The 24,072-nt window shown below is 40.7% G+C and overlaps 1 protein-coding gene across 3 annotated transcripts in view; it reads left to right on the forward strand.

The window, feature by feature from the left end:
• The window catches only part of LOC135211116 (uncharacterized), a 366,483-nt gene that overhangs the window by 287,239 nt on the left and 55,172 nt on the right, over positions 1-24,072 (forward strand). For all 3 annotated transcript variants that reach the window (XM_064244219.1, XM_064244220.1, XM_064244221.1), the window contains 2 exons: positions 2,795-2,967; positions 8,426-8,570. In XM_064244219.1, the coding sequence (XP_064100289.1) occupies positions 2,795-2,967; positions 8,426-8,570 (318 nt within the window). The remainder of the gene's footprint in view (positions 1-2,794; positions 2,968-8,425; positions 8,571-24,072) is intronic.

The raw sequence follows: 24,072 nt of genomic DNA on the forward strand, positions 1-24,072 counted from the left end.
GGTGCTTTTTTTCGGAACACTGAACAAGCGTCCCTGGAACTTCAGTTTCCTGGTTCTCAACACTGCTCCCTTTTGGAGAAGCTCCTGGGAGTAGTCTACCAACTCCTGTGTTGGTTCTTGATAGAAGGTGTTGGGTTAAGGAGGACCTTCGATCCAACTCCAGCCTAGGCCCCTGGATACTATGCTTTTTGCCCAATTGCTGAACCCCCAACGATGACGAAAGTGGTACAGCCTGCCTCCTACCTGAGAGTCCTCATTGAGAGGATGAGGGTCTTGTCCCTCTTCCTGTTCTTGAACCTCTAGCTCGGCCGGAGGCTCTGGTTCCGCCACGTTGGCGAAAGGAACCCCTTGCTCTGCCACCCCTCCCAAACCTGTTAAAAGGCTGAAATGCCTGAGACTCAAAGGTTGGGTTAAAGGCAGGCGACATTGCGTACTGTGTTGGAGCTTGTTGGGTAGGAGACGGGACCAACAGAACCAATTGATGCTGAGGCTTTGCCTTGGAGGTCGAAGGCTGTGGTACTTGCTGTACTGGTACAGCCTGGACTAAAGCTTGTTGTTGAGGTGGTTGGAAAGGAGGAGGACTCTCGGAATGGGTATCAAAGGAATGTCGACCCTGACGTTACCTTCGCGGTAGCAGGGAGTGAGCCGTAGCACGGCTCCCCTTATCTAAAGGGTTTTGATGTGGAAAAGGCTAATTGGAGAGGCTGCTGTGGTAGTGTTTTTCACTCGCCCCAGATTCATACCGACACCCTTTTAGAAAGGGTGAGCGAGTCAGAATATTCTGGCATGTCCAATTTAGCAGTTCTCTGGTATTTTAGCTAAAATTTACCTTAGAAATAGCGCTAAAGGAACGTATTGCACTGGGTGACATGGCTTCCTCGCCCAGAAATAGATTTTTCCTACGTCAAAATCCTTTTATACGAACAGAGCGATGATGCGTCATTTGCAGTCTGGTTTGTTTACAGTCTTAAAATAATCAGCTGATTGCATTTTACTGATATCATCACTGTCTTTAGTTGCCGAATGGAACTGAATTCAGAGATACATACCTTTCGTAAAGTACCAAAGGTGGGTTTAACAAAGCAGATTCTATATCATGTTTTTCATACTGACATTGCCTAAAAGGGAAACCATTGTTTTGTTTTGTTGCCATTCTCAAACAACTGCTAATAAAAATACAATAATGAATGATAATTATTGTACACAATTATCGTTCATAAGAGTGATTTGTTCTAAATAGTTACAAACAGCTTTGCATGCTGCCTCAAGTGATGTTCGCTGCATTTTTGTTATGGAATGGGAAAATTGAAAGTGTCATAAAGTCATTTAAAAAATGCCATGGTTGTTACCAAAGATGATGTGTATGACATCGACAACGAAGCTGAAGTTGACTCGCCAGATCCAGACTGGAATCCCTATGATGGTGGCAAATGTGATCAATCTTGTGATATGTATGAGAAACTTTTAATTAAAAATTAATATTGTTATCCTGAATGTTGTTATTACCATAATTACACTGCCACTGAAGTTTCTAAAAGGTTAATGAAAGATAAAGGTTGCTGTTAAAGCAACCGTAACTCGATGTTTACATTTTCTTAGCTGGGATCGCATATAAAAGTTGGTTTCATTTATTTAGAATTATTCTTCAAATAGGCTATTTGTTATGAAGATATGCCAGTAATATATTAGGTAAAAATGGTTTTATTTCCTTAACTATTGGTTTATTTCATAATGTGAATCTTCAGGTTAAGCTATACTGCCAAGGCTGAGGCTAGCATACTGATACACATCTTAGAATTCAAGGTTTGATTATTAGAATTGTAGTATAAGATGATCCCAAATTTTAAGGGGTGAATTTTAGGATTTAAAGGTCATCTTATATGCAGAAATATAGGGTAGCCATTAACCGATGCTGCTGTTAACCTTGGGCTGCCTGTACGGATATAAACTACTGAATTAAGAAACAGCCGATTGCTGATGTCATTTACTGTAACTATCAAGCATTTATTAATAGGTAGTTGCAGTAAAGTTGTCAAGTGGTTAAAACTTGTCAATTCTTAATGGTGGCTTCCATAAGTAAAATTAAAATACATTTTTATTCGCCTTTCACTCAATGGAGAAAGTCATATAAAAGAATACCACTAAATTAAAGCTGCAGGTAATAGCTGCGGCTAAATAAAAAGATAACGGGCAGGCTGCAAACCATTTGGAACAGGCAGAAGTGTTGTTTGATACATGCAAAATCACACTTTTACTACTTTAAAAAAAAATAGTAATCTGCACTTTTTAAACCCAACTTTGTTAATTTACAAGAAAAGTAGTATCTGAATTATGCTGCTTCTAATAGCATTGAAATTGTCAGTAGTATGTATACTCAATCAGCCAAGATTTTGAGAATATAAACTATATCAAATGCAAGTGGCGCATGATCTCGGTGTTTATATTCTGTAATACAATTGGACACAGCAAGCAAAACTTTTTATTTAAATCATCATTATTGTAAATAAAGTTGTACCGTTTTGACTTTTGCAAATGATTGCTGTTCTCCAAAAAAATATTCAGTTTTTTAGAGCTTATCAGTTCTTAGAATTATGAATAAGAGATTGTAAACTTGTACCAGTTTTTTCATAATTGGGAAATTTTTGAATTTGGGAATTATTGTACCTTGAATGCTTGATACATGAAATACTGCTATAATAATTTTTATTTCGTTCAGTTAAGCTTTCATTAGTTTTTTTGCACATTTTGATTTACTTGTTTCTGATTTTCAAATTTTGTAAATTTTTATTTTCAGAGGCAGTTTTTGGAAGTACTCTTGCTGAGCTGGCATCACAAGATAGAACAGGAACACCTTTGTTTGTTTTACAGTGCATTAGGAACATTGAAAAGTCTGATGAAAACCTGCGTACTGATGGTTTGTACAGGATATCGGGTAATGCAGCTCAAATCCAGAAAATTCGTTATGAGGTTAGATTTTAATGTTTAGTGGCTTGTTTTCTTATGAGGTTAGATTTCAATATTTAGTGGTTTGTTTCATCCCAAACCCATTACTTTCAACACAGCCTTATAATGCATTTCTGCAAATCCCCAATCATACTTGTCCTGTTAAAAAGCTAACAGATACCGTATATTTTGGCGTATAAGTCGACCCTTAAGCCCCAAAAAATCATGCCAAAATTAGGGGGTCGACTTATCTAACGGTAACAAAAAGTGAATCTTTATTATTTTGGCATATCAGTACAGGAATCCAGGCTTTACAGTTGGCTAATAACAATGACAGCCTTGTTGAGGTAACTATGTATGTAAATTCCAGTATTAAAAACATTTCACACTGTAATACGACAATAATAATACAATAGAACATCCATTACCTTTGAAGAAACCCCAATCGCACAGCAAGTGTAAAGATTGCGTAGCCATTTGTTGTACCGTAATTGAGAAGGATGCGTTCACTCTGACAGTTTTGTATTTACCGGGGTATTGTTCAAAAACATTTATGGTATGAAATCTTTATCACATAAAATAAAATAAAAAAAAAATTTATTTAATGGTAAATATGTATTTAAAATTCTTCAAATTTTTGCTAATCTGGCTTTAGTATTCTCTGTTATGTGACTACGAAACATATCCCAAATCAATAGACTTCTATCCTTTTTAATCCACCTGGGCGTCTGCTCCAAATGTTTTCTATCCACAATTTCACACCATTTTCATCCATCCAACTGGCACGTCGTTGTTTTAACAACCCAACCAAAACATTAACTTGAGTGGTAGTTTGTACATACATATATACGTAGGCTGTTACGCACCGTTAGTTAGCGCTTTGTTTGTTTACATTACACTTGAGTAACGTATCTTTCGTTTCGTCATTTCTAATCATATTTGCCGGTATTCATCTTTTATATATTACAGATTTGTTAATATACCGAGTATATTACTTGTATTTCATATGGCAAGTAGAGCAACATATGTATCGTATTAACATTCAGGTTATTTTATATGATACGTTTTACCCTGCTGCTTATTTTGAGCGTACGGTTAGCCTCACATTTTATAGGTCGACTAATATACCCGATATTAGTTAAAATCATAAAAATTTACTCAGAAGGGGCGGGTCGACTTATCTTCTGGTCGACTTATACGCCGAAATATACGGTAATGATATTTTACTCTTTATAGGTTGGCACAAGCACAGGTGATTACTGCAGACCCATAATGGTAAACTTGTCTTATTCCCAGGAACCCCTACTAATACTTCCAGGTCTCTCATCTTTCTGTGGCTCAGCACTCTCCCGTAAATTGCCATTATGCTGAGAGTAAAGTCATGGATTTGGGTTTGAACAAATGGAATTAAAAAAAAAAAAATTACATGTCCATTACTTTTATGTGGCCACCTTTCCACCCACAGGTTTTTATTATTTCCTTAGACTGCACACAAATTAAGGCAGTTAATCCCTCACCAACTCACCAGGAATAGACAAACTTATTTACTTATTTTTTCCTCAAGAATTTGATTGTCAGAGCATTCATGCTGATATATGAATATACTTTGGAGTGTTTGGTAATTTTATGAGTTTGTCTGAGATAAGATACTTTACCTTTGTGAGAATATGATTCAAAAGGGTATCTATCTACTACAGTGTGTTCAAATGAGACAATCTTTGCACAAGATAACCTTGCAGGTTCAGAGTAGGCAGCCATGTACAGTAAAAGTCTTATGGTTTGGAATCAAAAGGACTGACTGGAATGCCAGTCTAACAAAAATACTGGACCAATACTTTAAAAATGCTAATCCTTTCCAGAAAAATTGGTGAAATGCAATTTAGTAGAGGTCTGATTTAATTTTTCCCATGAGAAATAACTGAAAATGGATTAATTCATTCTTGACCACCAGTTATTACCCTAACCTTGCCTTCTTAAACAAAACTTTACACATAAATTACAATTAAATAAGTTCAGTGTTAAATAATATACCATATTAGACACTTTAAATTTTTAAATATATACTATATCAAAATAATTTGCCTATGTACCCCCAATGCGGCCATATTAGCAATGTTTGACTGAGCGCCATACTCTAGGCTAGGTATGTATATTATGTACGTAAGGGGTAGGCGCAAATATTGTTGCTAATAAGAAAACACTGAAAATCAAGCTTAATTATTGCAGCAAAGTAATAAAATATTAAAAATAAGCCAAATTATGTCTGTTATCACAAATTTTAAAAAATTGCCCAAGTTACTCCGCCAACTAGTGGCGTGAGCAGATGTAAACAAAGCATCATACAGAATGTACTAGAATACTGTATTCAAAATCACTAAAATAGCTTTCAGTACATGTTATGATATAAAAAAATTTTTTCTATAAGATAACCTTGTAAAATAGGTGCGCTTTTCGTAGCCTCTTTATGCTTTATGAATGTGATGTCATTATCAGTGAAGTAATACTCATTGGAAGTAGATCCCCATAAATGTATTACTTTAAAATTGGAAAGAATCCCGATATTAACGATAACTGGGGGAACTATCAATATCACAAAACCCTTTAGTTTGACTATAAAATACTACCAAGAAAATATTTCCCTTTAGTAAACATCAAGGTCATAAGTCAAGCACAACTGGGAACTACAAATAATGAGCAGACTGCAAAATGTTTTGGGAGGCAAAACTGACAAAAACACACATGTAGTACTTCATTTAATTTACTACGTTTATAAAAAAAAGTAGCTGCAATTCGTAAACCCAGCAGCTGGACCATACGGCATCTCTGCCATTTTGTTAAAGAAAGTAGTTCATTCTGTTGCAAAGCCGCTCGCAATATTATTAAGACAAAGTGTACATACAGGCAAGATTTATGATGAACATAAATTAGCATATATTACCCCTATTTTCAAGAGTGGATCAAGACTAGAGGCAAGTATTTATAGGCCTGTGAGTCTAACATCACATATTATGAAAGTGTATGAAAAGGTAATGAAGAAAAATTTAATAAAACATTTAATGAAAAATAATTTTTGATATGATAGACCATAATATGTTAGCGAATAAAATTAGAAAAAATAATATTGTGGACAAAGTAGGGAGATGGATAAAATAATTTTTTCAAAACAAAACAGATAGTGATTGCAAACAATGAGAAATCAGATGAAGCTAAGGTAATATCTGGTGTACCACAAGGTACGGTGTTAGCTGCATTGCTGTTTGTTGTTATGATTGCAGACATAGACAGTAATGTTAAGGACTCGGTAGTGAGAAGTTTCGCCGATGGCACAAGAATAAATAGAGAAATTACTTGTAATGAAGATAGGAACTCGCTACAAAGAGACCTAAACAAAATATATGAATGGGCAGAGGTAAATAGGATGGCATTTAACTCTGATAATGAATATAGGGGACCTAATAACAAGACTCACAAATAAGGAAGCAGTTAAAGACCTTGGTGTGATGTTGAATAGGAATATGTTATGCAATGATCAAATAGCAATACTATTGGCAAAATGCAAAGTATAAATGGGAAAGAAGTTACGTCACTTCAAAACAAGAAAAGCCAAACAGATGATTATGCTTTATAAAACGTATGTACATAGTCCACTTGAATATTGCAATAAGATATGGTACCCACACTACCAAATGGGTTTACACAAATAGAGAGTGTACAAAGGTCTTTTACAGCTAGAATGGAAGAAGTTAAAGACCTTGACTGCTGGGAAAGACTACAATTTTTACAATTGTATTGTCTAGATAGGAGAAGAGAACACTACATGATAATGCAGGCGTGGAAACAGAGAAGGAATTTCCAAAAACATCATGGAGCTAAAAATATCAGAAAGAGCAAGCAGAGGTAGATTAATAGTGCCCAAAACGATACCAGGAAAACTAAGGAAAGTACATCGGACATTAATCCACTATGCACCAGCATCAATAATGCAGCGTGTATTTAGTGCATTGCCAGCTCATCTGAGGAACATATCAGGAGTGAGCGTAGATGTGCTTAAGAATAAGCTCGACAAATATCTAAGCTGCATCCCAGACCATCCAAGATTGGAAGATGCAAAATATACAGGAAGATGCATTAGCAATTCTCTGGTAGACATTAGAGGTGCCTCACACTGAGGGACCTGGGGCAACCCAAACAAGCTGTAAGACCTGTATGGTAAGGCCTACCTTACTATGTATTTCTTTGATCAAGTTTGTATTAGTTGAAGTGTTTGTGTTTTTCTTCTTTTCAAAATGTACTGTATCTGTGCTTCCTAGCAAGCATTCATTTAGTGCGTATGAATATATAAAAAAGATGCTTTTTTTGTGTTGACATTACGTATTGTTATTCATTTACGAAGTTCAGTCTCAAGAGTGATGGATAACTGGAAATATCAGATTACAATCCTTTGCATAGTAGGCTCTTGGGAGGAGTAAGTTATGCCAATTTTTTTTCACTTATCATCCTTAGAATAAATTAATTCTTTAAGCAATTTGTTCTCCAATCTTTTAAATCTATAAATAGAATATGAAATTATAATTAGACTTGGATTGTAAAGTTTTCCCAAACTTTATGTATATGTATTTCATAAATATTTTAACCCATGATAAGTTAGACTAATTGTTGTAGGCTAGCCTACAATCAACAAAACCATATTTATTCTCATGAGTTCATTTGACTTTATACAATTCTCAAATAATGGATTATTAAGTTATACAGATTGCAAGGAAGAATTGTAAATGTATTTTGATATATATTCTTTTTCACAGTAAATTTTTTCTTTAATTTATTATCGATTTTTAAAATTTTCCATTTTCATATACACTCAAATTTTCTAACCTGATTATTCACAATTTTTTAAGTAAATGACCAGAATGAGGAGCTAGAATTAAGCTAAGATTTTAAAATTTATTCAAATCTTATGTAAATTTCACAAATACAGGCAGTCCCCAGGTTATGGGGGTTCCATTCCTGGCAGGGTGCTGTAAGCCAAAAATTGCTTTAACCCAAATCATCACAATTATAATGGGAATAATTATCACTTACACCACTGTTACAGGGCCATAAATGCCATAAGTCCAGGTTAAAGCGCCATAAATCCACTTACAACACTGTTAAATTGTGTCTAACAGTGCCATGAAGCAAGTGCCATAAGTCTGGATTGACGTAATCTGAACCTGACGTAACTTGGGGACTGCCTGTATTAAGTTAGGCTAACTGGTGTAGGCTGGTCTGACTTAATCAAATTAATATTCATTCTCGTGAGTTCAGTCGACTTTATGGAGTTCTAACAAAGACATTTTTGGAGCTGTACAACTGTCAGAAAAGTTATGTGAATATATTGAATTAGGTTTGTTGTTAGATATTCTCTAGCCTCTGGAAATTTTTCTCTTTGTGCCTTTTTCTATAGCCATTTTTTCCTCAGTTCACTCTAGTTTTATTTCCCCAGATTGCACAGAGAAACTATGCTGTGTTAAGCAAGGAAAAGGATGTTCATAATCTTTCTGGAGCATTAAAGCTATTTTTCCGAGAATTGAAGGAGCCTCTTATTCCGTTTTCAAACTATGATGACTTCATTCAAGCTACAGACTTTGGTAAATATAAACCTGTGTTAAAAAAGTATATTACTTATGTGAAATCTTATAGAACAGGAGACTCACTGTTTTAAAATTTTGATTGTTAGTTGTTAGAAATACTGAGGTGTGAAACTTTAAGAAGCAAGTTTGTGGAGTGTAAAGTGACTTAATTGCCTGTAATATTCTTTATGTTATTCCTCATTGTAGACTCAGGCATGTCAAACAGAATTTTTATAACACAAAACTAATTTTATTATAAAAACTCATAATTTGCCTCTTTGTATGTTGACCTCATCCTAGGCACATTTCCTGATGGTAATTTGAAGATCTGCTGGCTGGTTGGCAGCAATGTGTATGTACCTTCATTCCCTAGGTAATGCTAACTTTACTTGTATAGTCTGGGAATGAGGCTGCAAGCTCAGTGTGGCTAGAAGGAGTTATTGTACTAAAAGAGTGATGGTTAAGAATGAAAAAAGGGGCTTTGTGTTATAAAAATTCAGTTTTTTTTCATCATAAACTCATCACTCATATACTACATATCTTTCAAATTGCTGTTTAGGAGGGTTAGCAGGGTGGCTCAAGCTATTACAGAAAACTTATTTACCCGATGTAAGACTTGTTCTCTATGCCTAATGATGCATTTTTATGCAAGAGAAATCTGTCTTCATTTCATTCATGATACTGCTGCTATTATTTTTTCCTTGCTACTTGCCTTTGAATCTGCATCCCTCTTTAGCCTGTATACATCTTTCTTCCCTGCCTGCCCTCTGCCAGAGCTTGTAAGCTCTCTTCTTATCTTCATTTACCCAAATGTACAATTTCATTCCACCACCATGATATTAATTGCCATTCCCCAGCAGCTTGGTCAGCTGAAACCAAATCCTCATTATCAATTACTGCTGCTGTTTGTTGGACCAGCCAAGCCAACACCAAGCTTCTGATTTTCTGAAAATAGTAATTTGTTGGTCATTGACACGTCCAAGGCTGGACCATGCCTTTTAAACCAATGATCAGATGCCTGTTTGACTCTTCAGCTCTTTATGGTCAACTCTTATCTTTAGGAACATGCTGCTTCTGATGTATATTGACACTCAGGCAAGTAAAATCACACTAAATCCCAATGTTATTTGCACCGCTCTGAATCCTACTCGCAACAACTGCTGTTCGCTGGAAAATAGATGTCTTTCTATGAGTGACCTAAATTGCTTAGCTGGAAATGATAATGTCATTTCCAAGTGAACTACTCTTAAATAAAATTGTCAATTCTAATCCTGGGATTTAGGCTGAATTTCCAATTTTGAAGTTTCATCATCAATCTTACCACTGAATCATAGTTGCGAAGATTCTTATCTAGTAAGATAACCAAGTCCATTCTAGCTGGTCAACCTTTGAATTGCCAATCTGAGTCATATCAGTAATTTTTCATGTTTGTTCTGATTGTGGTCACTCTGTCCAGCAAAGAATGAATGGCATTATAGTGGGAAGGAAAGAATCATCCACAGGAATATCAGCTTATGGATGACTGGCCAGCTGATTGGCAATTGGAAAACAAGGCATTGGATAAGATAGGAGTTGAACAGGTAGACCAGTCATAGTTCAGTGTAGGTGAAGATCTGGCAGCAGGTCAGTCAGGTGAAAGGCAGGCAGATGAAGAATAGGCTGTGGGTCGAGCACGTAAAGCTTGGGCAGTGGGCCAAACTGATGGGCAGGCATAATGTACAACTGGCAGAACCTGCAAGTAACTAGTAGGTTGGCAGCTTGCACACTCAATTGAGAATTGGCAGCTGGGAAGTCAGCAAAGCAGCAACAGGCAGCTGGTTGGTCTAATGCTGGGATGAGCAATGGGCCTCTGTCCACAGCCATCAGCATCAACAGAAACCTGAGGTCTTAACAGTAGGGTAAATCTTTAGGTGCCAGTTGGAAACCTCTTAAAAAAAATAAAAAAAATGTAAATGCAAGAAATCTGTGGCGTCTGGCCAATAAGTTGTAGAGGTGGAAGTAAGTCAGAGACCACACTTGAATCCAGTTACCGATCAGTCTTTCTTCCCCTCAGTCTTAACAGTAGGAGAGAGACACACTCGGAGGGAGGTATGAGAATCCTGAACCAACTGGAGGTTCAGCAAACCTGATCAATTGTCTTAGAAATGAGAATTCTAAAGAAGAGGACCTAAGCCTTTGAGATGTTAGATATGTGGATATCTAACACTCAGTCCACTTGGTTTAAATGCAGTGAAGCATGTCTAGATTCATTGCATATACAGAAGGCAAAAAGAACTATATCTGTTCAAGCAACAAATCATGTTAGGCACAAGAAACGGATTTGTCACCACTCCTCACTCCCCTTGCTGGAAAGAGGAGTTGAAGCTACTGAGAAGCAGATTTGTATGTTGTATGTAACATAAAAAGTGCTGTAACAGTAACTACAATGCTCACTTGCATCAAGCCACTTCCTCCAGTAGGTATGAAAAAAGGAGAAAAGGGAAAGAAAAGAGATCAGTCATTTCACTCATTCCCTACTCCACACAATCATCTTTGGTAAGATCCAGCCAGGGGCACTGGATGAGTTAACAATTCATATGTGTACACTATTCAGTAGACCTAGCTCTTTAATATAAACAAATGTTAGTAAACTGTATGAATATTGTTGGTGAGGTAAATTACAGGAAGATTGTTGGTAAATAGCCCTCCATACGTAGAAAAATATTATACAAAATTATTATTGAAGTTAAAGTGAAAAGTATTACAGAATAGAAATTATAGCCATCATCTAAAAGGCATAAATCGCTAGTTACTTTTAAATACTCCGCTGCCATACTACTTAAAAGCTCATGTACTAGCAGCTGTCTGTATGACCTCAGCTTGTCACATCACAGGCATAAGTTCTTGCTAGACTGCTTCCTATGTGAATGCAGCCTCAGAGAAAGGTGAGAAAATATTTTGAAATATCGAAGGCATGATACTTTTCCGTTTAACATCTCCCAAAGGATTGAAGTTTTCTCTCATAATAATTTTTTCATTTATGAAAGTGAATCCTCTCTGACTGCTTCATTTGTAAGCAGCATGAAAGAAAAGTGCTTTAAATTAAGGAGATATGTAATACCTGTACATAGTATATTACAGCTATAACTGAAAAACCAAAGAATTGTGTGAAGACAATCGTAGCAGAATATTGGTACTTGGTACTAGAAAGTTAATAAAATGAGCCTAAATTTTTATGATAAAATAGGTTATATGTGCATGAAAATTATGCACTGATAGATATGATATGCTGCCAGCCAAATATTTGCTGTCGTAGAGTTAACAACCACTCAAAAAAAAAAAAAAACACATTTTTTTAAGAACCTGTAAGATCAGATTATATTTCTAAAATTTAAAGTAATTTCAGCAAAAAATACAGAATATAATGATAAACTGCTCAATAATAGTAAAATGATGATACATATACAGAAAAGAATTTGCTAATAATGTAGCTGATTATAGAGTTTTAACTAGGAGACCATATGAAATTGAGAGTAAAGATAAAAGCATGAACTAACTGTAACTTTCAGGCACATTTTTCAAGCAAATGAAAGATATATGACAAAGCAAAAATGCAGTAGCTTAAGGAAAATGGAGATAATAGTTCAGTGGTTAATAGTACTAGTGTAATTACTACTTTGTTGACAAAACAAACTAATCCATGGAAACTTGTCATGTCAGTGGAAATACTTGAGTAATGTATACTGATATATGTAAAGGCATTCATGTGTAGAAAATAAAAATACTAAAAGTATTAATATTGCCACCCAACAGGAGAAATGCTAGGTGGCAGAGCATACTTGGCAGTAAAGCACACTGTTAGGATGCAAAAATATTTAAAATTTATTAATACGTAATGATAAAAATCTCAAGTGTTAATTTTCAAGCTGTCAAGTGGAAAAATGGGAAAAGCAGGAAACAACAAAAAAGGAACAATTAAAGCTCTGGATATTAATGAACCCTGCAGGCAGTTAGGAGACCTGAGCAAGTTATTTCATTACATAGCTGGGACTCAGCTGTTGGAGATATGCATTTGCATTACTGCTAACCAGTCAGCAGACCATTTGCATTAAATGATTATATTGCAATACACCACCTGAACACCTGAATTAGCCCTGGTCACCTGACCAGCCTGAACAACACCCCACAAAAATTACCAACACTTAGGTAAAATTTTAACTGCCAGCACTATCAACGCTGGAGGTAAACATGGTTACCGAGTTACCTATCCGCGGTTGGCAGCGCTGCCGCCAGCCGACAGTGACTATTCCCGTCAATTGCTTTTTGTTTGCTCGCCTGTCAAGACATTTCTTGTAGCGTGCGAACCTTTGGTCACAGCCCGACCCCCTACCACGTTGGATAAGATTGTTGTCGCCCTTGCTTGTTTTGGATTTTGCCTTGGCTTTTCTCTGCTTGTTTTTGATAATGTACTCGGACCGTAAAATGGAATCAACTGCAAAGGATCCTTCCCCAGCTAAGACTCCTCCAGACCATCCCAGGGAAGATGCAGCAACTCATCGCTCCTGCACCGCCTGCAAACAGAGGATGAGTACACTCAAATACGATTGACATTCCTTGTGTATTTTATGTAGGAAAATTCAATGCAATTTAGGTCGTCGATGTGACGAGTGTAAGGACTGGTCTACGAATCAAATGCAGGCTAATATTAAACATAGGAAAGCTCTTGCTTCAAAGAGTAAAGGTAGGGTAGTTTCAGCGAATAAACCCAAGGTAGAAGAAGCTAGTGAGTTGGAGTCAGTAGTTTTATAAGAAGTTAGAAGATAGGTTGACATCAAGTATGTCTGGGTTATTTACCTCACTGATGTGTAAGTTGCAGGACGAGATGAAAGTTAGCAATAGGGAACAATTTACTAACCACTCTCTTCCAGCTCCCCTGCCTGTTCTGGAACCAGCCCTGACGAGTGCCGGGGTCATGGAGATCCAAAAACCGAAAAGGTAGGAACTACCGTCCCCCTGGCGAGAAGCAGGCAGTGTCCACAGCAGAGTTCCCTTATTCCCCTGAAAACGTAAGTGTGAAAATGAAATCAGAAATAGGACTGACACAGACAACTAGGAGTGTGTGAGGGATCAGCTAGACGAAGCATGGTTCCAAGGGCAGTTGCCTTCATATCCGTTATTTAGTCCTGCTAGGGTAGGATCCCCATTGGATCCAGAGATCTGTTTGTTCCCGGTCAATACTGCGCTGCAGTTAAAATCTGTCCTTCCTCCTCCTGGGAGTTTCGACTCTGTTCCATCAGCAGTAGATACTTTGAATGGCCCCTTCTCTTCAAAGGTTCCTTTTCCATCTGGAAGTGTTTCAGAACCTTTGCCCTTTGAAGGTTCCTCGATCATTGCTCAGTTCAATTTTGCAGAATATAATGGTGATCTCTTAGGCCTTTCACAAGGTTATAGATCCTTTGTTAGGCAGTGTTTTCTTTTGGGTTTCAGTAATAGTCAAGACCATGTTCTTAGAATTTAACTGAATTCGGTAACAATATGTATTTAGATTTTCAAGGTGGTAGAGATTCAATTTATTTTCTTTCCCTTAAAAGGATGGCTTCTAACCCTTCTATATCCCCAGATTCGTCAGTTTCTCTTCCCCCGGTTTTGGGCGTTTCTACTTCAGTCACAGATCATTCGGCAGCCCCGCCTCGGGGGTCTCATGCCTTCTCTTTTGGTTTTCCCTTATGAGAATACTTTTGCTTCTAACGTGGCTGTATTGCATTCCGCAGGTTTTCCCGTGCAGGTGAGGTGTTGATGTCCTCCCTGCCTTCACAGGTTTCTTCTTTCGGTATCCCTTCGTCTTCCACTGGTTTCAGCATTGCTGCAGCAGGTGCCTCGGTTATCTGCCCCACTTCTGCGATCACTGGACCGAGAGTAGTTCCCAGTGTATCTTCGCATGTTCGGGGAAGATCGCCCTTAGATATTAGTTCGGTTCAATCCAGATTGTTGAATCAAGATCATAAAGTGCTAGGTTTGCGCAGCTCCAGCAGTTGTTTTTCTTCCGCAAGAAGCATTAAATCGATCAGTAGCTTCCGCATCTCTTGGTAGAGTTGTTGATACAGCCCTACCGTTTGTGGTTGACTCAAATCCGGTTTTCATTTCTCCTGATGTTCAGTCCATAGGTATAGGTCAGGGAAGGTTCTCCGTCTCGTCAGGGTGGTATTCCGGGAGTCGGTCTTGTCTCTGCTTCTTCTTCTGCTTAGGTGTATTCGAAGGATGCTGTCCGATGACGGTAGACAGTGAGTACAGTGGACCCCCGTATTCGCGTTCTCCGGATTCCCGGACTCACACATTCGCGGATTTCTCTCGGGAACGTTTCCCCGCATTATTCGCGGAAAAGTCACACATTTGCTGTATTTTTCTGAGAAATATCCACTAATTCCTGGCTTTTTTATCAATTTTGTCATAAAATGCACTTTTTGTGATAAAACTATTAAAAAACCAAGTATGAAAATTTTTGGTGAGTTTTTCTTGTTTTAACTAACAAAATAGGCTGTTTTTAGCCTTTTTATAAGGGTTCCAAACATTCGTGGGTTCTAACTATTCACCGGGGGGGTCTGGTACGCATCCCCCACGAATACGGGGGACCAATATATCACAGAATGATAAACCTCATTCACTTTCTGTTTCCTCAGTTGAAAGTCGATGAGGAACCCTTTAAACCTAGCTAAGCTATGTTTGAAGAACTTTTCTCGACCGAACCGCGGGTTTTGCATCCATCATGCAAGTTGCCTTGGTTTTGGGGGTGTAGAACAAGCCCTGCAGGAAGCGAACTCTCATTTAGCTGCGGCAGTGGAGGCGGGTAGGCAGGACTCTGCTCTTATTCCCAGTCTTAAGCTATTGTATGGCGTAGCGGGTAACCCTTCTTCAGGTTTCAGAGTACCTCTGAACGAATCGGTGGAGGCTCTCCTTCCCAAGGTCCCGGCAGGTAACAGACTCATTGGTATTTCGATGAGAGAAGCGGCCCTTCTGGAAGACACCTTTATGAATCAATCCGAAGCTCTTTCTCATACTATGTGGGTGCTCTCGGGCCTCATTGGTTTCTTAAAACGGGACGGGTATACTCCTGATCCCGTTTTGTTTGATAACCTCATCACTTCGTTGTCGATGGGCTTAGGTCATCAAGCGAACGTCTCGGCTAATTGTACTACCTTTGTTGGCAAGAAGAGGAGGGACCTTTTATCTTGGCCATCTCCCACCTCATTTCCCAGATATTCACAAGCGAGTTTTGTCCAGGGCTCTGCTGGCGCTCTGTGAAACACTCTACAAGGAGGAGGATGTATCTTCCATGGTAAATTTCATTTCCTCCACTTCAGTATTTAAGTCTCAGCAAGCCATTATTCAGGTGGCTGCTCAGAGCACTAGGTCCCCCAAAGGTGCGCGTGCACCATCGCCAGGTAAGCGCTCCGGTTCATCCTCCTCAGCCAGATCCCCCAAGAAAGTCAGGTTTTCATCCAAACCTTCGTCTGCTTCATCCAAACCCTCTTCTAGCAAGAAGATAGGAGATAGGAGACACTGCCCTCGTTGATGCCAGTAAGAGGTTGCTTGTCCCCCTTTGTAGCAACCTGGGAGTCGTGGTGTGTGGAGAGTTGGATGGTGGAGGTTTTGAAATTGGGGTACAAGATCCCTTTCCATTCAGCCCCTCCACTATCCAATTCCCCGATAGTTCTTTTAAGCTATTCCCCGTCATTCATCCTGGGGAAAGCTTTGGCGACGGAGATTCGTTCTTTGTGGGACAAGGGAGCTTTAGAACTAGCTCTCCCCACTTCGGGCTTTTACAGTTGAATCTTCGTAACCTCCAAGGCAGACTGTGCTTGGAGGCCCATCATAGATCTTTCGGGCCTGAACCGTTTCATTGTTTCCACGAAGTTTCGTATGGAAACGACTCAGTCGGTGCTGAGGTCAGTCCGAAAACGCGACTGGATGGTGTCAGTAGACCTCAAGGATGCATATCTCCAAGTTTCAATGCATCCAAAATCTCAGAGATTCCTCCGGTTCTCAGTTCCACTGGGAACCTTCCAGTTCAAAGTCCTCTGTTTCGGACTAACCACAGCACCTCAGGTGTTCACGAGGGTGATGGTTCCTGTTTCTGCTATCATGCATCGTCAGGGTTTCCGCATGAGGAGGTACCTGGACGATTGGCTAATTCAAGCCTGTTCCAGGGAGGAGGCTCTCAGAGGAAGGAATTTCCTTCTAAAACTCAGTGAGACATTGGAGATTTGTATCAACACGACGAAGAGTTCCCTGATCCCTTCTCAGACTTTTACCTCTCTTGGCGTGGAGATTCGGACGCCTCTTTTGAAGGCTTTCCCGACTCGAGAACGAGTGCGGTCAATTATGAGACAAGACGAGCTCTTCCTCTCGGACAAAGCACAACTTGCAAAAGAATGGAGAAGTCTTCTGGGGAAGATGTCATCTCTGTCCCTTCTAGTTCCAGGCTCTCGTATCCGGATGCGTTCTCTGCAGGTACATCTCAGGATTCGCTGGGACTTTCGGGAAGAGGACGCAGAAGAGCCTCATCTGACCACCGGTGTAATTCTTGCCCTCCCGATTCCGGACGTACATCTGTATTCAGATGCCTCGAATCAGGGTTGGGGTGCAACCCTGGAGGAAGCTCAGGCCGAGGGCCTTTGGAGGGTTTCGGATCGGGAGGAGTCAATAAATTTCCGAGAATTAAGAGCCATAGAGGAGGCTCTGTTAAGCTTCAAAAAACAAGTCCAAGGGAAAGTCGTATTACTCTTTTTAGACAACACTACGGCACTAGCTTACCTAAAGAGAGAGGGAAGTACAAGGTTGTCAACCCTGAACATCGTCGCACAGAGAATCTTACGTTGGTGCGAAACCCGCAGGACCTCATTACTTATGCAGTTCATTGCGGGAAAACTCAGCGTCCTAGCAGATACGCTGAGCCGTTTAAAAGAAGTCTGAGGAAGCGAATGGACATTAGCGCAAGAGGTAGTCCAATCACTGCTAAAGAGGTGGCCAGTCATGGTGGATCAGTTCGCCACAAGGTTGAACTATCGTTTCCCGGTATATTTCTCTCCTGTAGCAGACCCTATGTCTTGCGGGACGGACACTATGCTCCACCCGTGGGACAATCTACAAGTATATGCCTTCCCTCTGTTCGGCCTCATTCATCAGGTACTGGCAAAGCTAAGAGGGTGCAAGAATACAGAGATGACCCTAATTGCTCCGTTTTGGCCTCAGAGACCGTGGTTCCTGGATCTCTTGGAAGTGCTGTCCGAACCTGCGATCCTCCTGCCACGAAGGAAGGATCTCAAACAGCCTCATTTTCATCATTACCACGAGAACCTTCCGGTGCTCAACCTAGCTGCATGGAGACTGTGCAGCGAGTAGCCTGAAAGTCCGGTCTTTCGGAAGGAGTGGATCGACAACTTTCTATTTGCCTGAAGAAGTCTACAAGGAAGTTATACCAGGTAAGGTGGGCGATGTACCGTACATGGTGCAGGGCAGGGCACAGGGGCATAGTATTTCCTGCCCCACGATAGCAAAGGTGGCAGATTTTCTTCTTTTCCTCAGGAGATCTAAGTCTCTCTTACTCTACTATTTCAGGCTACAGGTCCATGTTAGCGAGCACCTTTAGATTTCATTTACCAGAGATTTCTAATAGTAGAGTCATTCATGATCTCAGATCTTTTAAGATCGAACGACCGATTGTTCTGCTTCGGGCGCCCGCATGGGATTTGGTGGATGTTCTAAAATTATTAAGCTCGCAAGCCTTTGAACCTCTGGAGAGTTTGTCCTTACGAGAACTTACTAAGAAAGTCTTGTTTTTAATATTGCTGGCTACGGGTAAAAGATTGGGGAAAATTTAGGATTTGTATCTCTAGTTCTTCCAGAATTTGTGGCAAAGTCAGTCAGAAACTAACCCTCTTCCGAGAGAGTTTAAGGTTTTTCTCTCGAGGATTTCGTTGGAGGTGACGTTGCTGAAATACGTCTTTGTCCAGTGCGATCGCTTAAACACTATCTCTTGCGCACTGCCAAGTTATTGCCATGACCGTGGTCTTTATTCGTTTTGGCAAGGAATCCTTCTAGACTGCTATCAAAAAATGCAATCAGTTTTTTCTTAAGGGAAGTAATATCCCAATCTCTTCCAGAGACAGTTTCGGGAAACAATGTTCAGCGCCCTAGAGCGCATAGTATCAGGAGTGTAGTGACGTCATCGGCGTTCCTGAGGAATTTCTCAGTAAGCAGGATTTTGGAAGCAGCATCTTGGAAATCAGTGTCGATATTTACTTCTTTCTACTCGAGAGATGTACAGTTCATGTCAGAGGGGGGTTACTCGCTAGGGCTGTCCGTAGCGGCTAATTCAGTGTTAGGTTAGTCGGCAATTAGCGCGGGATCAGTAGGGGAAGTAGTAGTTTTATTGTTTTCTCGTTTTTCATAGATTAGTCTGCCTACTTTCCTGGTTTATGTCTGGGTTTGGTGTACTATCCCTGGTAAGTATGTTCTTTTGCAGCGGCTCAGCTCCCTCATCGCAACTTCTAGATTCATCAATCGCCTCCAGTGGACGTCAGGAAAGTTCTGGCCTTGGGACTTATTTTCCATACATGGGAGGCTAACAGCCACATGGGAGATGTTTAGTTCCACTCCATACATGAGAGGTATGTGATACCATATGGGAGGTTTCTGGAAGGATCTGCCCTTGGGACTTATCCTCTATACATGGGAGGCTATACAGCCACATGTGAGGTGTGTAGTTCCTCTCCACACATGAGAAGTTTATGATACTTCAATGGGAGGGTAGATGTGACCAAGAACGAGACTTACTGATCAGACTAACGTTGAGGTGCTCATTTCTTCCGTTTCTCACCTGATCATTGATGGAAGGTGAGTTAACGGTATTAATCCAAGGTAATAGTTTAATGAGTTTATACCAATGTACATCGAGTGGTCGGGCTGAAACGACGAATGAGCCCACCTCCATTTAAATGTTGTAAATCGGGCTAATTCAGGTGTTCAGGTGGTGTATTGCAATATGGAGTTTTCATATTAAAACTAGTATTGTAATACCTACCTGAACACCTGAATGACACTTGCCTCCTCCCTTAATGATTAATGATTTAGCGATTGACGGGAGTAGTCACTGTTGGCCGGCGGCTGGTGGCAGGGCCACCAACCGCAGACAAGTGACTCAGTAACAATGTTTACCTGCAGCTTTGGTAGTGCTGGCAGTTAAAATTTTACCTAAGTGTTGGTAATTTTTGTGGGGTGTTGTTCGAGCTGGTCAGGTGACCAGGGGTAATTCAGGTGTTCAGGTAGGTATTGCAGTATTAGTTTTAATATGAAAACTCCATTTTGGAGTGTTTATATGATTAAGCTAATACATACACAAGCAGTTTTATGAGTGATGAGTTTCGTATGAAACAATCTTAAATAATATGTTTGTATAATTGTTGACAGATTCAAAGATCTACGTGTTCAGTGTCACATAGCCTCTGTACTCCATAACTATAAGTGACTAGGGTTTTGTGTTTTATTTTTATGTAGAATAAGTAAGGTGTTAATATTTACTTAAAAATTGTGTGTTGGGGAATGCAGACTGCATTTTCTTGTAAATAAAGCTAAAAAATCTACTTTACATCAGCATAAAAGAAAAGAACAGGGAATGACCAGTTAAGATGGATATTTACTTGGGTTGGTGAAGCCTGTAGAATATATGAATTGCTTATTTTTGTATTTTCTGGGTAAATATTATTAAGTTATTATAGAAGTTGAAAATTAGTAGATACTTCAGGACTTGAAGTGATATGGTCTGATTTTTTCATGCCATCAGTTACATAGTATTAGCAGGTGAGTAAAATTGCTTGGCCATTAGACATTAGAGTTGCTTAATGCCACTGCCATTGCATTGTCTTGAATTTGAGTTTTGGCATGTTCTTGAATGATAATGGATACAAGTGCATGAAGATATTCAGTATATTAACAGGATTTGTAAGCTGAATGAAAAAGAAAGAATTTGTTGGAAGGTGGAGTATTAGGGTATCAGTACTTAATGGATACTAAACATAAGTTATGACTTTAATATACTATATACATATAAGAATGATAAGGGAGAATCAAGGATGTCATGGGTGGAATATATCTTGTGTTAATTGGTAATCTGAAACTTTCAGCATTTTGATAAATGTTGTGCCTAGAAGTAGGAAGCCTATGCATTAGCATGTAGAGAAATAGTAAAATTCTTAAAGTACTGAACATTTTGGATTTTGTTATAAAAGGTTAGATTCCAGTCTCTCAAGTTGCCATTGTTGTGTTGGTCGGGGTTGGAGTCGGTTGCTTTGTATTGAAGACAAACCCCAGAGAATAACCCTTTCGCTGCAAACCTGTTATCACCATTATTGACGAGAGCAGTGTCCACTACTCGCAACTTCTCCAACCTCTGATCCGACGGGAAAACTCTTGAAACCGCCGTATCGATGACCATGCCCAGGTAGAGAATCCTTTGACTGGGTACGAGGATTGACTTCTCTTGGTTGACCACGATGCCCAGTTCCAGACAAAACCGAAGCAGACAATCTCTGTCCTGCAGCAGCTTCTCCCTGGAACCTGCCAGGACCAACCAATCATCAAGGTTCCTCTGCAGACGAATTCCCTGAGCATGGGCCCAACTTTCGACAAGAGAGAAGACACTTGTGAATACCTGAGGGGCTTTGGTCAGCCCAAAGCGCAGGACTTTGAACTCAAAGACCTTGTCTCCGAGAGAGAAGGGAAGGAACTTCCTGGATGTCAGATGAATAGGGATCTGGAAGTATACGTCCTTCAAATCTATCGACAGCATGAGGTCGCCTTCCCTCAGAGCTGCCAACACTGAACGCAGGGTCTCCATCTTGAACCTCTTTTTCTGTTGAAATGATTCAAGGTGGATAAGTCGATTACAGGCCTCCCAACCTCCCAATGCCTTGGGCACCAAGAAGATGTGACTGTAAAACCCCAGAGACGGATGCACCACTTTCTCTATCGCAGCCTTGTCCAGCATCTGCACTTCCTCCAGGAGAGCCAAGAACTGTGGAGAATCTGGAGGATACACCCTCCTGAGCAGAGGCTTGTCCGATAGGGGGCGGAGAGAAGTTGAATACTCCACCCAAAGGACATGTACTAGTACCCACTTCTCCGCCCCATAACTCTGCCACTTGGCCCACTGGCCCGCCAAGCACCCCCCCCCCCCTACCCGTGGCACAGGAGAGGGAGAGGTGCCTAACCTACCGATGACCCCCTTTACCTCTGCCCCTGGGGCTCCTTCTCGACTTAAAGGAACGGAAGCAAAAGGGACATTGATCCTCTGACCTACGCTGTGATGAACAGGGAGGCCCTGTCGAAACCGAACTTGATGGCCTACCAGGCGATGACCTTCATACTGCTGCCGGGCAAGGGGAGGAGGAGCTGGACGTCTCCGAGGACAAGACTCTGACTTAGACACAGCCTGGTGCACTAATCTGTCCTTTGTGTCAGCCCAGCGCCGGTGTATCGCATCCTCCAGCTTGGTCCGAGGGAACAGAAATTGAGATTCCAAAAGATCCCCATTCCTCAATGCCAGCAAGGACTTGGGGTCAACCAATCTTTCCATCCTGAATAAACCCGCGTCTCTTCTAATCAGGAGAAGGTTAGCCCATAAATTAACACTGAGATGTGCAAGATACGAGAATGCCTTACCTCCAGACTGCAACAAACTGGCAAGAGAGGAAGCACTCACCAACCCCTCTGGGAACCTGTCAGAAGCTATCTTGGCAATGACCGCCGACCAGAAATACAACCAAGAAACCGTCTGCAGCATGGAAGCTGCCTTAGACTCCAAAGCTGAGGCATCCTGCGGAGACAAGGACGGAGCCACCGAACTCACCTGCTCCAAAGTCAACTCTGGCTTCAGGCAAATAACATCTGGGTTAAGATGACGTGACATCAAGTATGCAGAATTTGTAGCTTAGTACTTCCTATGCCTCGTGAGAGGCAGGAGAAGCAACCTGACCCGATCTGAAACAGAGGCGTTTACCTTATGTAAGACTGACTGGACATGCCGCGACAAGGGAAGTCGAAACGATAATTGTTCATACACGAAACAAACCTTCGGTCTTAACATTAGGATTTACTAGCGCCAAGCTGGAAACCGGTAGAATTAAAATTACACTTGTGAGATCCAGGGACTAATGGCATCTATACCAGGTCACGGGGCATGTATACCCAGAATGCCCACGGCTACCTGTGACCCATCAGTTATTTTCCTACCGCCTTTAAGATAAGACGTGTTACTGTCTATCTCATTTAAAGCCGGTTTTTCAGTTTGCCCGTTCTTTATCCATTTCATTTTTTTTTATTTTTCATTCCTTTTCTTTCTCCAAGTGTGATCAGTGTGTGGTAAGAGTGTATACGTGGTATGATGGAGAATTTTGCCTCAACATCAGGATCGTCTACCGCTTCGAAGAGGAGACAAAGGAAATGCCCAGGAGTCAGTGGCTTTCCATGTTCTAGGTTCCTAACTTCGGTGTCGACGGATCCTCATCCAACGTGTAGTAGGTGCAGGGAAAACGTATGTACGGTTACTAATCCGTGTTCTGTTTGTCGCGGTTGGTCGGTGGAACAGTGGAAGAAGTTCTATGGGAAAAGCCAAGGGGGTGACGCCATCTTTGGATGACCAAACCTTACCGGCTTCTTTTGTATCGGTAATAAACCAGGCTGCTCCATATGTTTCTCCACCTGCTTTTGAATTGTCTCATACCCCTTCGGTTTCTCCTAGCGGTTCTGTATCGGAAACGTCAGGAGGGGCCTTGGGTAATTTTATGAATAATTTGCACTCTCCTTTGTTCCCAGCAAGTAGAGGGGGAGATCCGCCATCTTTGTTCCAGGCTCCTGCTACTCAAGCGCATAGGTTAGATGGTACGTGGTCAGCGCTAGGCCTACCAGGCGTACCAACCTTGGATGGTCTGCTTGCGCATTATATGACGTCACGGTTCCAGCAGGGTCCGGCAGCGCTGAATGTTCCTCATCCCCCGGGCTTGCAATTTATGGGAATTAATGCCGCGGCTTCACCATCCCACTCAGTATTTACAGTGATGCAGAACGTGGGAGGTAGTTTGGCAGCAAACGTGCGGTTGCAAGCAGAAACCTCTCAGTCTCTCCCTACGAGAGGGATGACGTCACAACATACGTCACACTCTGATATGGCAGGCGTGATGACGTCACAGACCGATTCTCGGCCTTTTTCGCTGCACCCAGACGCTAATACGCCTTCTGACCCGTCAATGCAAACTGTAATGCAGAAATTACAGGATATAGAGGAGAGAATGAATAAGAGAGACAAAAAGAAAAAGTGTGATTCGCCTTCTTCGTCTTCTTCCTCTAGTTCGGCGTCATCGCTAAGTCCGATAACGTCACGGCGAGCGCCAGTCAAGCGTTGGAGGAGGATTCGGGAGTTCCTGGCGGATCCTCGGGCCAAGAGGAGAAGAATCAATTCTTCCTCTTCTTCGGACCAAGACTGTCATTT

This window comes from Macrobrachium nipponense, chromosome 4 (genome assembly GCF_015104395.2).
Source record: "Macrobrachium nipponense isolate FS-2020 chromosome 4, ASM1510439v2, whole genome shotgun sequence".
NCBI classification, from domain to species: Eukaryota; Metazoa; Arthropoda; class Malacostraca; order Decapoda; family Palaemonidae; genus Macrobrachium; species Macrobrachium nipponense.